This window comes from Pygocentrus nattereri, chromosome 20 (assembly GCF_015220715.1).
Source record: "Pygocentrus nattereri isolate fPygNat1 chromosome 20, fPygNat1.pri, whole genome shotgun sequence".
NCBI classification, from domain to species: Eukaryota; Metazoa; Chordata; class Actinopteri; order Characiformes; family Serrasalmidae; genus Pygocentrus; species Pygocentrus nattereri.
Genome location: NC_051230.1, coordinates 26,958,156 through 26,974,489, shown reverse-complemented (window position 1 = coordinate 26,974,489; position 16,334 = coordinate 26,958,156). Strand labels below are relative to the sequence as shown.

The 16,334-nt window shown below is 38.7% G+C and overlaps 1 protein-coding gene and 1 long non-coding RNA gene across 2 annotated transcripts in view; one reads left to right on the top strand and one right to left on the bottom strand.

Moving 5' to 3' along the window:
* Positions 1-16,334, bottom strand: part of LOC108411813 (zinc finger protein 420-like) — a 38,246-nt gene extending 21,912 nt beyond the window's left edge. The window contains exons 1-3 of the mRNA XM_037531886.1: positions 16,189-16,334; positions 13,401-14,635; positions 3,692-4,742 (exon numbers count right to left, since the gene is read on the bottom strand). Of these exons, the coding sequence (XP_037387783.1) occupies positions 3,692-4,742; positions 13,401-14,517 (2,168 nt within the window). The 5' untranslated portion in view covers positions 14,518-14,635; positions 16,189-16,334. The remainder of the gene's footprint in view (positions 1-3,691; positions 4,743-13,400; positions 14,636-16,188) is intronic.
* Positions 7,006-8,253, top strand: LOC108411819. The gene is made up of 3 exons (XR_001856596.2): positions 7,006-7,047; positions 7,811-7,910; positions 8,170-8,253. It is a non-coding gene; the product is annotated as an uncharacterized LOC108411819 (long non-coding RNA).

The window sequence follows — 16,334 nt, the reverse complement described above, 5'->3', positions numbered from 1 at the left end:
ACTGTGATTGGTCCAGCTTGGCATGCCAACTCTTAGGTGTCAGTCTGCTGTGGCATGTAAATCTATGCTGTACTAATACTTGTCTGTTCTTTTTTTTTGTCTGTCTGAATTACAAGTTTATTTATTTGTCCTGCACAGTGATGATATTTGAATCAAATGTTATTTCTCTGCTTTGTGATATGTATTCAAAGAATCTGCACATAAATGTATTAACATATCCCTCAGTTTCCATTTTGGTGCATACTAACTGTATGGGCATGTTTTGGTACAACTGTGCGATGTCAAGGATTTTATGTAGTACATTTACTGTGGTACCCAGTTTCCCAAGTAATAAAAAAAAAAATCAAAGTATATATAAAAAGTATATATATATATATATATATATATATAAATATATATATATATATATATATATATATATATGAAATCACAGTATATAGATTGTGTATTTTGTATTTGTATTTGATCATGTATTTTTTGTAGCTGTTTACCAGTGCTCGCCTCACCTGTTTATTTTACAGCTGGCTCCATATAACGATTACTCTGTTTTTTCTTGTTCTTTCTTTATTAGGCACCCAATTTCATTTGTTTTATCCTGGAACTCCAAATCCCAAGATGATCATCTTTTGTAAGTTCTCTTGGTCATTTTTATGCTTGTATACTTGACTGCCTATCATGAACCATCTTGTTTATAGTTTGTCTTTAATGCTGCTATTATAGTTTCTACTAGTGAAAGTTTTGGGTGCACATAATGGCTGGGTGCACATAAAAATGGCTGTTTAAATTTGCTTTCAATTTTAAATTCTTATCAGTTAATAACCAAAAAAACAGGAGCTTAATAGGAGTTCAATTTAAATTGGACCGTTTTACGTTTTAATCGTAACTGTTGAATTTTTACGTATTGCTACCTCTTAAGCCTACAGCACACTCACACCCAGCAGACATTAATTAACAGAGCTGTAGATTATTGCAAAATGACAGACAGAAGTTAACATTAAGCAAAAAGTTTATAATAAAAATAGCGTGCTGAATCTTGTTTTAGAAGCCATTTCCTGTCATTTATTAAATTAGACTCCTCTTTTATTAGGAATCTGGTATATAAACAACTTCATTAAATAACTTAATTGAAATACTGTTTTGAAAATGAATGGCTTCAATCACTGTCACCATCTGTAACATCTTCTCATTAAGTTATTTTAAATGGGCGTAAACAACTTCTGTTCCATTTTGCTGCAGCAGTATACACTCTGCACAGTTTAATAAGGAGGCTTCTAATACTTATAGTAGAACATAATTTCTACAATGAACTTCTTTTTTGTTTTGTTTCTGTTTATAGGTGACTGCAGACATCATACATGTTGCGCATAGCAGGCATGCCGGAAGTTGGTGTCATCTTGAAGGTTCCTGACGTGACTGGAATTGGAGCTTTTAACCTAATTTCGATCTGTACCTGTGCTCCATGTGCTACTATTACAGGCAATTTTACATGGTAGTACAAAAAAAACTGTTAGTGCTCTACTTTAATGCACACCTTGTTTACAGCTTGGTCCAGCGTTGTCTGATTACTTTGATTGTTGCTGAACTTTAAATGTATGTGCATTTCTGAAGACACTTAGAACACATGAGCAAAGAAGGTACAACCTATTTGAAAACATTCAACTATGCTGCTTCTGTTACTATTTGCAACGAAATAAATATGCTTACCTTGAAAGTTCTTGTTTCATTTTCATTCCGTGGTGTTGAACATTGGTCCATCAGGTCTTCAGACACCAGGTACAGTCTTCTTTTTTTGCTGGGTTATCCATGTGTTGTGATTTTTGTAATAACTAATGGTATATGTAAATAAATACATTTTTGCTAATTGCCTATTTCTAGGGCTTGGAAATTGGAAGTTATGCAGGCTGCAATGATTAGTCCAAAATCAGTGTATGACCCCATGTATAATTAGGCAAGGACAACAGCCATGGACTTTGCTTGGTTAAGTCCTGTTGCCTCCTGGATTTCCTATCTTGAGCAGATTAAATATTTTTATATTTATAGTATTTTAGGTTTATAGTATTAACTGCCTTCCATCGTGGTGTTTCGCTGCTACAATACGAAACACGCTGGCCACTTTTTGTGTGGCGTGATCATATGTGAACGTTAGACAGTTACTGAATCTGAGCTGTCAAATTGCAGATCGGGTGCAGACGTAAAAAACACCGTATATGCGTAGACATCTGCAGCACGATGATCAGATCAATGTAAGTTCAATCCAAATGGAACAAGATGTTACGACCTTTTCCAGATGTATTGGAGATGCACGTGTGCTTCTTCTTCTTCTTTCAGCTGCTCCCTTTAGGGGTCGCCACAGCGGATCATCTGCCTCCATCTTGCCCTATCCACTGCCTCCTCTACTTTTACACCAACCATCTCCATGTCCACCTTCACTACATCCATAAACCTTCTCTGAGGTCTACCTCTTCTCCTTCTGCCAGGCAGCTCCATCTCCAACATTCTTTGCCCAATATATCCACTATTCCTCCTCAACACATGTCCAAACCATCTCAACCTGGCCTCTCTGGCTTTATCTCCAAACTGCTCTACCTTCACTGTCCCTCTGATCTGCTCATTTCTAATCTTGTCCATCCTTGTCACTCCCAACGAAAATCTCAGCATCTTCATCTCCGCCACCTCCAGCTCAGCCTCCTGTCTTTTAGACAGAGCCACAGTCTCCACACCATACATCATAGCAGGACGCATTAGTGTCTTGTAAACCTTCCCTTTCACTCTTGCTGCTATCCTTCGGTCACACATCAGCCCTGACACCCGTCTCCACACACTCCGTCCTGCCTGCACCCTCTTCTTCACCTCTTTTCTACACTGTCCATTGCTCTGGATGGTTGACCCAAGATATTTGAAGTCATCCACCTTTATGACCTCTACTCCTTGCATCTTCACCTTTTCTCCTGCCTCCCTCTCATTCACACACATGTATTCCATCTTGTCTCTACTGACCTACATTCCTCTCCTCTCCAGTGCAAACCTCCACCTCTCCAGATTCTCTTCCACCTGCTCTCTACTCTCACCACAATGTCATCTGCAAACATCATGGTCCATGGAGATGCACGTGTGCTATGAGCTGACAAATTGCAGATCGGGTGCAGATGTAAAAAACACTGTATATGTACCAGAATAACGACTAAAATGAAATGACATGACTAATAGGCGTTTTCAATTTATTTTTATTTTTGTCACAAATGGCTCGTGCTCATGTGAAAAATGGATTTGAAATGGCAAATTAAGGTATATTTCATTTCATTTTCAATTTTGGCAGGATATTTATATGGATGTTTGATAAAAACAAATGGCAAAAAGAGGTTTGCATTTAAATTTTGTGTTGATTTTCATTTTCTTTTTGGTTGGATTTGCCTCCCATATATGAGAATGTAAAGAACTTCTAATTATTGAACGTGGAACTTCTCGATTTTCAACATATATTACAATTATAAGAACAAATCATGAGGGGAATCTGCAGTAACACTCCTTCAAATTGGGTGTTTGAGCTGTATGCTTAACTTTGCATTCAATGCAGTAAATATTTCATTTTTTGCTCATGCCTTTTTAAAAAATGAGTTTGAAATCTGGGCTCGATGCAAAAGTTCCTGAAGACTTTTACTGCTGGAATGTGTTCAGGTTACACTAACATTACTGCCCATTTCCATCGTTGCCCTTAATACACTTGTGGGTCGTCACAGTCTTTGAATGCCTGAAATTCTTTCCACAGTCTGAACAGTAATACGGCTTCTCTCCTGTGTGAATGTGCTGGTGTCGATGGAGGGTACTCTGACGATTAAAACACTTCCCACACTCTGAGCAGTGATACGGCTTCTCTCCTGTGTGAATAAGCTGATGTTGTTGGAGGGAACTCTGCTGAGTAAAACTCTTCCCACACTCTGAACAGTAAAACGGCTTCTCTCCTGTGTGAATGCGCTGGTGTTCTTGGAGAGTACTTTGACGATTAAAACTCTTCCCACATTCTGAGCAGTGATACGGCTTCTCCCCTGTGTGAATCCGCTGATGTCGTTGGAGATGACTCTGTTTATTAAAACTATTTCCACACTCTGAGCAGTAATACGGCTTCTCTCCTGTGTGAATGCGCTGGTGTTCTTGAAAGTGAGTCTGACGATTAAACCTCATCCCACACTCTGAGCAGTGATATGGCTTCTCTCCCATGTGATTGCGCTGGTGGTGCTGGAGATTACTCTGATGATTAAAACTCTTCCCACATTCTGAACAGTGATACGGCTTCTCTCCTGTGTGAATGCGCTGGTGTTCTTGAAGGTGACTCTGACGATTAAAACCCTTCCCACACTCTGAGCAGTGATACGGTTTCTCTCCCGTGTGAATGCGCTGGTGTTGTCTGAGATGACTCTGACGATTAAAACTCTTTCCACACTCTGAGCAGTGATACGGCTTCTCTCCTGTGTGAATACGCTGGTGTATTTTGAGAGTACTTTTTAGAGTAAAACTCTTTCCACACTCCACACAGTAGTGAGTTCTCTCCTTGCTGCATTTCTGTGTTTGTGTGTGAGATGTAGTCATGTGGAGAGTACCAGATGATTTCTGCTGAGTACGGGAACTTCTTCCGGATGCCATATTCTTACATTTATCCGGTTTCAGCAGCTTCTTCTTGGCGGATGTGCTTAGGGAAGCATATTTAAACTTGGCAGGAAAGTGCAGCAGAAGACTTTTAACGGAACATCATACGTTTCTGAAAGAAGAAATAAAGAAAATGGAAACAGAATGTGCAATGCAGCAAAAGTAGTCATCCAAGTCAAGTGTAGGTAATTCAAGAGCAGAACATATTGTGATCCTCTCAACCCCAACTCTTTGATTTTATTTTAGTTTTCTTCACCTCCAATACATTAAATTCAACAAATAAATGGCAACATTGCATTTAAATTTGTAATAAGAGGACATGTTTCATTTTATTCAATGCAGATGCTGTATTAACTTTTCATTTAGAAAACAAAACAGGTAACATGACCAAGGGTACCTACACATCTGCATACATCTGTATAAAAAGACTGTGTTCATTTTATATTTCTCTTTATTTTCTTTGTCAATTTCTTATTTTTAATTATGGGAGTATTACGACCCCAGTGGCCTAGAATCCCTTCTGTGTGGTGTTGCTGCTTTGTATGTGTTTTTCTTATTTATTTAGGCTGCATTACATGAAGGTCTAGTTGGCTGCACAAGGGCAACCTTACACAGTAAATCTGCCAGTGCATTTATTCATATTAAGTTTTTGCAATATTATGTGATCTGTCATTGAAAAAAACAAAAAGGTGTGCTATGCTAGTTATGTGTAAACTGTTGTTTATTTCCCGCTCTTTTTACATGCTATGACTATTGACATGGGTTAATAACAAATTTTATGTATGTTTCAAGATGTCATTAAATGGGAATTAACCTGATTTTTCCAATTAGCCATCATTCAATGGCTGAGAGGCAAACAAAGTCATTCAGAACATCCCTGTTTTAGAGAAATTAAAATCTTCAGCGGCCTGGCTCCAATCAACAGTGCTGTGAACAATTGTGACTGTGCAAGTTTCTCTAGAACAAACCATTTCACACAAAACCACTCTGAAGGACTTTGTTTACATAATAACCATTTAATTATGTAGAAATAAAAAAAAAATCCCAAAGATCTCAGATAAGTTGCATGAATAAGTTGAGAGTGAATTAAGTGTCACAGGCTGGTTACTTTTTTCTGACTCCAAGCTAATAATAAGAATGGATGACTGTTGATTAGTTAACACATAGGGTTTTTTTTCATAAATAATTGTGCTCAGGAGAAAGTTTACAATTGAGGATTTCATTACTTTTCCAGAAAGCAGTTAGGGTGATACTCCTAGTGTTGTATTTATGATAACTTTTTGATTTTATAGTTTGGTCTATAAAGGAAATGCTGTTAATGTCTTGAATTAAACAGTCTTCAGGGTATAACCATGGTTACTTTGCTTTCTTTGTCCAATGTTAAATTTAAAGCAGGTGTAATGATAAGAAATGATAGTAAAAATTTGGGGTTCCAAGTCCTCCAAGATGGTCAGGCTTTTGGATGGCGGATCAGTTTGATTACTGCTTCCTGTGGTACTTGTTAACGGCACTGTCAACTGATGAGAACCAGCCAGAGGGTGAGAGATGTATATCATGGATGTGTTTGATCAGGAATTTTTGTTTACAAAGAAAACATCTCAAACATTAAAAACATTAAACTAAAGGTTGTAGTATTTATGAGATACATAAATAACTAGTGCTTATTGTTGTCTTTGTCATGACATTTGTGCATGGGCAGTTTGCTAACTAGGCCAATCGGGCAACACACCACTAAAGGACGAAATGGAAGAATTTTTTCTATATCACATTCGACAAGAGCCTTCAATTAGCTATGACTGTTTTGGACAGTTTCTCTTGCCTTAGAATGTCATTGTCCAATCAGCATCGAGGTGTATTCCCTGCAGTACCACCCATTTTGGGCAATTTTAGTCTGACTGAAAATCGCCTTGATTGTTCTGGTAGACTCTCACATTGTTGTTGTTGTTGTTTTTTTTTTTTTTTTAAAACTGTAGGCACTGCAATGCAATCTCTGCAGGTTCCGGGAGGGCTTGCACTTATGTGCTTGCGTCACACGCAACCTAGGGGAAAATTAGGATGGCAAAAAAAAAAAGTGCAGCTAGCGATCTGGTCAACATGGCCGGCGATCTCTCAACTCGGAAAACAACTCAATTGTGTCATTAAGAGAAGTGCCATTTAGTTGTCGTAATAATCAGGATAAACTAGCAACTAAGGTATTAGGGCCACGCAGATCAAATTGCCACAGGCATTGCATGGACAACTACAGGTGTCACAGACATGCATCATCTCTCGGAGAAGGTGAAAAAGCATGAAACTTCGAAGCTGCATATGGACAGCTGCCTGAAATTTTCAGCTTTCGGGAAGGTCAACATTACCACACAGTTGGACAAGAGCTACAGGATAGCTGTTCATCGGCACAACGACAAGGTGAGCAAGAACCACCACATTCTGTCTCGTCTTATTGACTGTGTGAAGTTTTGCGGAGTGTTCGAGTTAGTACCGCGAGGCAAAGATGAAACTGAGGGCTCTAGCAACCCAGGGATTTTTTGTGGACTGGTGGATTTAGTGGCATCGCTAGACGAGGTGTTTGAGGAGCACTTGAAAACTGCCACAGTCTTCAAGGGCACATCAAAGACTGTGCAAAATGAGCTCTCGGATTGCATACTATCAGTCATCAGGGAACGCATCATGGAGGAGGTGAAGTTGGCTTGATTCGTAGCATATGAGACCACAGACGTTTCCACACAGACTCAGTTGGTGCTTGTGTTCCAATACATTGACAGCAAGCATGCTGTGCAAGAACGTTTCTCTGAATTCATCCCTGTCTTGCGTGCAACGTCCAATTCGATTGCCAGTGCGATTTTAGAAAGACTAAGCAGTCTTTTTTCTGAAAATGACAAAGGAAAACTTATTGTGCAAGCATACGATGGGGCCAGTGTGATGAGAGGAGAGCAGGCTGGTGTGCAGCAAAAAGTGCGGGAACATTACACAAATGCCCATTATGTGCACTGCTAAGTACACCAGTTGAATTTGATTATGCAGCAAGCCACATCTTACATCACAGGAGTGAAAGCTTTCTTTTCTGATTTGGATGGCATTACCAGCACACACACTTGTACTTCAAATGCACAAAAACAAAATACAGATAGGAATTGTAGCTTATTGCCAGTTACATTAACACTATTTTCAGGGACCAAGACCCATCTCATAAGAAGCAGCAAGTTGCAAAAGGAACCACAAGATCAAGGAGGTCCTTGGGAGAAGAAGAGAAACTGAGGCTGACTAAAGAGGTATAGGCATGTATTACTGACTGTTTAAGAAGGCCTGTTCAAGTATTGCCTGTCAAAAACCACTGTTGTAAAATCACCCTGTTCTTACATTGTAACATTCAGGAATGGATGGTGGTAGTAGTAGTAATTTGGTAGTTTTTTACTACATCTATCTGGATCCATCATTATCTCAGTGATAGTGGGGAAAAAATCTGTCAAAGTAAATCACGAACTGAGACTGTGTTTTTTTTTTTTTTTGTTTTTGTTTTGTGTTTGACAGGTCTGTGACACAATCCTGGTTCATGCTAAAGAAAGGTTCTCCTTCACTGACCACCTTGTCAGTGCCACACTGCTACGAGGAGAGATGTTTGAACAGCATCGGCATACATACAGAGGCTCTGAACACCACTGTCATGGCATACCCTATGCTAAATAAAGCAAATCTCAAGACAGAACTGTTGCTCATCTATGCGTGTTCTGAATTCAAAGGCGGCTGTGGTGCACTGGCATTATATCAGGTTCTACTGAGGTACAACCTCCAGGAGACTTTTTCTGAGACTGTGATTCTGTTGAACATCCTCATAACCACTACCGGCTGAAGCTGAAAGGTGTTTGTCAACCTTAAAAAGAATAAAGACAGTCCTATGAAATGCAACGGGACAGGAACATCTGAATGCACTGGCCATGCTTTCAATGGAGAAAGAACTGGTCAAGAACATGCCTGACTTCAATGAGACGGTAATTGATCACTTTGCTGCTTTTGAAGAGAGATGAGCAACATTTCAGTACAAGTGACAAATGTAATTGGTGATTGCATTTATTGTATCTCCCCAAATTTTTAATTGTTAGTGTTTTTATTCATTGTACATCAGCCCTAGTGCCACTGCCAATCTTTGTTCTAGAAATTCAGCACCTATAAAATGCTTTCAATAAAATGCTTTCTGATGAAGAGTGAACTAAAGCGTGTGAAAGTTTCAATTTATTTGTTTAATTGTAAATCTGGTCTCTCTCCATGTTCAAAGTTGTTTGTGAGGGCAAATTGAGAGATGACCAGTTTTATTCAAGATGATATTTACAGAGAACTCCATGATATCAGTGCACAAATATTGTACAGTATATAATGTAGAGAGAAATATTTATATATATTTAAATTTCGATTGGTTAGCTAGCTGTTTTTTTTTTTATTTATTTGCCCATTGAAGGGGTCACCTTGGCCATCATCTTGGCTATCAGCGCCTACTGCAGATCTAGCTTTGTTATTTTGGCCTGTATGTGCTAATATAAACACAGCCCTCATTGATATCTATCTAGTTTAGCAGCGTTTAGCTAAACAAGCACGCCGTGAAACACAACTGTGGTCATTTAAACCGTGTTCGTGCACTCACTGTGCTGCTGTGATCGGGTTCCAGCAGGCGAGGATCATCCGAAAGCTGTGCTGCATCACATTCAGCGCGCATTCACTCCGAGAGGGGATCAGAAATCAACGTTAAAAAGACAAGTAGCTTATTTTTACTTCTACTGCTTCTTCCTCTGTGTGAATGGCGGTTGGCAGGCCATCTTCAGGTGCATTACCGCCACTTACTGAGCTGGAGTGTAGAGCAGGACTCGCCTAGCCTGCACTTCTCTTTAAAAAAAACTGTAAAATCCTAAACCCCAATGGATCTCAAAGACTGAAAGAACTGTCTGTGCATTTTCCCATCCCTGACCCGTACGCAAGTAAACTCTTCACTGAGAAATTGTCGTGTACATGTGGGTTCAGTGAATCTGTCAGAACTTACCTCTGTCCCGAGCACATCTCATAGTACTGAAGCAGAACACGTTCCACTGTTTCATGCTTTTTATGAAAGGTAGTGAGGAGTTTAATATAATATGTTCTGTAAGTCGTGTAAGAACAATTTCTTGCCTCTGATTATATCTGTTACAGCTAAACCTGTTGAATTGTGTAGTACACTGTGGTCTGTAATCTTTATATTATAATATAATAAACACTACCAGGCTATTTCTCAGATGCAGATTAAAAAAAGTGCAAAGACAAACAACACAAAGTCAAAGGTGATAGGAAATTAATACAGAATATGTGCATGAACATTAACTACAGATCAGAAGGCAGTGGAGGAATCTAAAGTGCAAACTTTCGTTAAGCAACAAATATGCAGTCTCTTGATTTACAGCTTATCTGTTTTGTAATGTTAGTGTTTGTTTAATTAGAAGTGTATGGTATGTTGAGGTAGACAAGATTAGGCATGTAAATTATAGTAAGTGTTTGTAAACAGCATCACTGTTATATCCACAGAGTACAGTGCATGTAAATGAGTATTAGCTTGATGTATACAAGAGTACAGCTTACAGCATGAGTGTGTGTGTATATATATATATATATATATATATATATATATATATATATATATATATATATATATATATATATACACATATATACATATATATACATAGAGAGAGAGAGAGAGAGAGAGAGAGAGAGAGAGAGCGCTCAAAAGTATAGACAGTTCCAAGTAAAGTGTGATGTGCAGCCCCCATGAGCTGGTTGGTGTTGGTAATGTGACCAGTTCAAGTTTGCGGGTAAAAACTACTCTGGAATCGGGTAGTTCTGGCTCGGATGTTCTTTCCAAATGGCAGAGATTGAAACAGGGAGTGGCTGGGGTTTGTGGTGTTAGAGGACCTGTTGCTGGCTTTCCTTGACATGTCTTGATGTTCTGCATGGTGGGAGGGCAGCTTGAGTGATGTGCTGGGCAGTTTTCCCTATCCTCTGCAGGGCCTTGTGTTCAGCGGCAATGGCACTGCCATACCAGACCACAGTCCAACTGGTCAGGATGCTCTGTACAGTGGACCTGTAGAAATTGCAGAGGAGCTGTTGCAGCAAGTTGACTTTCTTCATGTTTCGGGGGGAAATTGAGGTGTTGTTGAGCCTTTTTGACAATGTCTGGTGTGTTGATTGACCAGGTGAGATCCTTAGCTCTGTGGACAGACATTTGCTGCTTTTCTTTTCAAACATCTTCCCCTCGATGCTCAGTGGTGCATGCATTCTGTTCCACTGAATACTGAGGGGACAATCGTAGAAAGGTTATGGTCATGTCCAGGTGGGGAACTGCATTCTTTTTCATATTTACATCTGAAATATTTTTGTTAGCATGGGGAAAATGTTCACAATAAAGATTTGTGCACATTTTTCTAAAAGCAAAAACTTGCATTATGTATAGCTGGCAGTTGCAGACTCCCCGTTTATGAAACAGACTGAGAGTGATATACAATGCTGTGCAAACGTTTTAGGAACTTTAGTTTTCTGAACTGTGATTATTTGTAGTCTTCTAGATTAGATATGTAGTCATTAGATTTTTGTATGTCGTTAAAGCAAGAGGACTACTTTCCAGATGAAAAAAATCTGATCTTTCTAGGCATATATCACAGTGCAGGTTTAAACAAACCAAGCAAACAGGTATTAACAATTAATAATGTTATGCACGGATTGTATTAAACTCATTAACTGAAACAGAAACAAAAATGTGTAAAAGTCATAATGAAGAACAACCGTACTAAAATGACAACACTGCATAAATGTAGCAGTTTAGCCTTCAAATCTTACAATATGACAAGAGTGACTACAGCAACAAGACAAAGTGGTCATCCTGCATCAGCAAGATCACTCCCAAGATGAAATTTTGCAGCAGTTATACACACATTTATCCATTAAAAATAATTGAATATTTCTTAAATTATCCTTAGTTACTGAGGTAAATCGAACAAGGAATAATTAAAATTAATTTGAATAAGTCCTACAGACTAAAGGATCTTGTGCATTTTAGCAGTTTTGTTGGTTTCTGTTAATTTACTCTAATTTTTCTCATTGGTAAATATAATTCTCTTTGCAAAATCTTACATTTATGTCATAACATACTCTCATGTTAAACATAAAGCTTGAATGCATTGTACATGTAAATCAAACTAAATCAAACACATGATTTCTGCTTCATGACCCTGAGTTGAAAAACTATTTGTCTATGTCCCTTAAGGGTTTGTATGTCTCATGTCAGAGCACCCCTCTCAAGGAAAATAAACCAATCCTAACCGAGTGACCAAAAGCCAAATATTTAGATTTCTAGGTGGTACTAGAAATACTAAGCAATTCTTAAGCAAAAAAAAATCATTTTTATTAAAATTTGATTATGGAAGTTACATGTAAATCCCTTCAAACATATCGCTTTAGCTTATTATAATCTGTAAATTTATAATTTGTTACGTCTGCACTCACTAGAACAGATTTATTATATATGTAACTTAACTAAATAAAGTGATTCTGAAGTACATGACAAAACAAAAAGTCAGTTTGCATTTATTAGGTTATATAGTGTGTTTTTGTGAACTTCACAATGTTCACTGGTGTTGTCTTCTCTATAATTTTGTGGCTATTTTGCCTAAAACTTTATAATGTTCTTAGACCTCTTCTGAGGTGCTAGATTTTGCATCGTTTGACAATGATGGAGAAACCCAATTCATACTCCTTCCACCACTATGTCTGATAGTACAGGTTTGAGATGGGCATAAATAAGTCTTTATCTAATGTCGCAGCATGTTTCTCAAGGAACAATCTCCGAGCATCACAATGAACATCAACATAAAGTCTCTGAAAATGGTAATGGAAAGTTAACGAATGAGTTGTTGGTCTGTATGTAACTTTATGCTGCACAGAGCAGGCACGTGTAGATCATACTGAGGAGAGGTCACCAGTACATCACTCAGATAGCTTGTTGTCTAGTAGTTCTTTGTACTCCAGTGTCTCCATAAACTGTTCAGTTCAGCCCAGCATAGCAAAAACTTCACTGTAGCAATTTTCAAGGCCATATGTACTTCATAGCAGTCCTTAACATTCTGAACATACAGCATGCACAGAGGAAGCATGTGTAGATCATACTGAGGAGAGGTCACCAATACATCACTCAGAAGGCTTGTTGTCTAGTAGTTCTTTGTACTCCAGTGTCTCCATGAACTGTTCAGTTCAGCCCAGCATAGCAAAAACTTCACTGTAGCAAAGCCGTATCTCCTTCATAGCAGTCCTCAGAATTCTGAACATACAGCATACAGACAAGGGAAGATAAAATAGCATTTTCATTGGAACAAGCATTAGTTTTTGTGTATGACACAAAGGAGCAACAGAGGGACTCATGAAGCCAAGCAGACTGTCAAATATTCATCACTGCGTCACAAACTACACTAGCTAAAAACATACAAAGAATACAAAGAAGTTCTAATTATTGAATGTGGACCTTCTTGATTTTCAACATACATTACAATTATAATAACAAATCATGAGGAGAATCTGCAGTAACACGCCTTCAAATTGGGTGTTTGAGCTATATGCTTAACTTTGTGTTCAGTGCAGAATTTTATTTCATTTTATGCTCATGTTTTTGTAGAAAACGAGTTTGAAATCTGGGCTCGAAGCAAAGGTTCCTGAAGACTTTTACTGCTGGAATGTGTTCAGATTACACTAACATTACTGCCCCTTTCCACCATTGCTCTTAATACACTTGTGTTTCGTCACAGTCTTTGAACACCTGAAATTCTTTCCACAGTCTGAGCAATAATACGGCTTCTCTCTTGTGTGAGTGTGCTGGTGTCGATGGAGATTACTCTGACGATTAAACCTATTCCCACACTCTGAGCAGTGATACGGCTTCTCTCCTGTGTGAATCAGCTGATGTTGTTGGAGGGAACTCTGCTGAGTAAAACTCTTCCCACACTCTGAGCAGTGATACGGCTTCTCTCCTGTGTGAATGTGCTGGTGTCGATGGAGAGTAGTCTGCTGAGTAAAACTCTTCCCACACTCTGAGCAGTAAAACGGCTTTTCTCTTGTGTGAATGCGCTGGTGTTCTTGAAGGTGACTCTGACGATTAAAACTCTTCCCACACTCTGAACAGTGATATGGCTTCTCTCCCGTGTGAATACGCTGGTGTATTTTGAGAGTAGTCTGCTGAGTAAAACTCTTCCCACACTCTGAACAGTGATATGGCTTCTCTCCCGTGTGAATGCGCTGGTGGTTCTGGAAATTACTGTGATGATTAAAACTCTTGCCACACTCTGAGCACCAATATGGCTTCTCTCCTGTGTGAATGCGCTGGTGTTCTTGAAGGTGACTCTGACGATTAAAACTCTTTCCACACTCTGAGCAGCAATGTGGCTTCTCTCCTGTGTGAATGCGCTGGTGTTCTTGAAGGTGACTTTGACGATTAAATCTCTTCCCACAGTCTGAGCAGTGATATGGCTTCTCTCCAGTGTGAATGCGCTGGTGGTGCTGGAGATTACTCTGATGACTAAAACTCTTCCCACACTCTGAGCACCAATATGGCCTCTGTCCTGTGTGAATGTGCTGGTGTTCTTGAAGGTGACTCGGACGATTAAAACTCTTCCCACACTCTGAGCAGTGATACGGCTTCTCTCCTGTGTGAATACGCTGGTGTATTTTGAGAGAACTTTTTTGAGTAAAACTCTTTCCACACTCCACACAGTAGTGAGTTCTCTTCTTGCTACGTTTCTTCGTTTGTGTGAGAGATGTATTCATGTGGAGAGTACCAGATGATATCTGCTGAGTACTGGGACATCTTCCAGATGCCATATTCTTTATGTTTATCTGGTTTCAGCAACTTCTTCTTGATGGACGTGCTTAGTGAAGCATATTTAAACTTGGTAGGAAAGTGCAGGAGAAGACTTTAAACTGAACATCATATATGTTTCTGAAAGAAGAAGAAGAAAAAAAAAAGAAAATGTAAACTGAATATGCAATGCAGCAAAAGTAGTGATCCAAGTCAAGTGTAGGTAATTCAAGAGCAGAACATATTATGATCCTCTCAACCCCAACTCTTTGATTTTATTTCAGTTTTCCTCACCTCCAATACATTAAATACATTAAATAAATGGCAACATTGCATTTACATTTATAAATAGAATTCACATTTCAGTTTATTCAACACAGATGTTGTATTAACTTTTCATTTAGAAAACAAAACAGGTAACATGACCAAGGGTACCTACACATCTGCATACATCTGTATAAAAAGACTGTGTTCATTTTATATTTCTCTTTATTTCCTGTGCCAAACATGAAATTTTTTTATTTTTAATAGTGGGAATATTACGACCCCAGTGGCCTACAATCCCTTCTGTGTGGTGTTGCTGCTTTGGTTGTTTTTCTTATTTACTTAGGCTGCATTACATGAAGGTCTATAGTTGGCTGCAAAAGGGCAACCTTCCACAGTAAATCTTGGCCTTTGAACTATAACGTTCTAGCTGACACATTCACCAGAATGAACACACTAAAATATGGAATGAGTCGGAGGTACTGGGACGGATTTGTCTTTCAGACCACGTCATATGTCTTAACATATTAAACTTACACACACAGGCAAAAAAGGAAGCTCCAAATCAAATGCAAAATCACCATTACACTGATGCTGATGTGAAGACAATAGTAGCAAAATAGCTAAATTACTCCTTAGATTTCATCCTTCACCAAGTTTTAACTGACCTCGCTTAAAATACTCAACACACTGTATGGGTCTAAAAAACAGAGGTGAGAATACTTAAGAAGTCAAAAAGTTGAACCTGCCAGTACATTTATTCATATTAAGTTTTTGCATTATGTGATCTGTCACTGAAAAGTACAAAATAGTTTGCTATGCTAGCTATGTGTAAACCATTGTTTACCCCCCCACCCTTTTAACATGCTATTACTACTGACGTGGGTGAATTACACATTTTTTTTTTGTACATTTCAAGATGTCATTAAACGGGAATCATCATTCAATGGCTGATGCAAACGAAGTCATTCAGAACATCCCTGTTTTACAGATTAAATTCTTCAGAGGTCTGGCTCCTATCAACAGTGCTGTGAACAATTATGACTGTGCAAGTAAACAGTAAAGCTGCAGTAGGTTTGTGCGGTGAGTTTCATCAGTCGTAGCAGGCTTGGATTAAGTCCTTTCACTGCATGTCACAAGACTTTGTAAGAGTAGAAGCACATTTTTAATTACACAGTTTAACAAGTTCAACACTAGCAGGCTCATAATCTCTGTGCATGTTTCAAGTCTTTAAACAATACCCGCACTGTACAGATAGTTCCTCTTAAGCGCCTACTGCAGATCTAGCTTTGTTATTTTGGCCTGTATGTGCTAATATAAACACAGATCTGGCGGTCCTCATTGTTATCTAGCTAGTTTAGCAGCGTTTAGCTAAACAAGCACGCCGTGAAACACAACTGTGGTCATTTAAACCGTGTTCGTGCACTCACTGCTGCTGTGATCGGGTTCCAGCAGGCGAGGATCATCCGAAAGCTGTGCTGCATCACATTCAGCGAGCATTCGCTCCGAGAAGGGATCAGAAATCAACGTTAAAACGACAAGTAGCTTATTTTTACTTCTACTGCTTCTTCGTTTT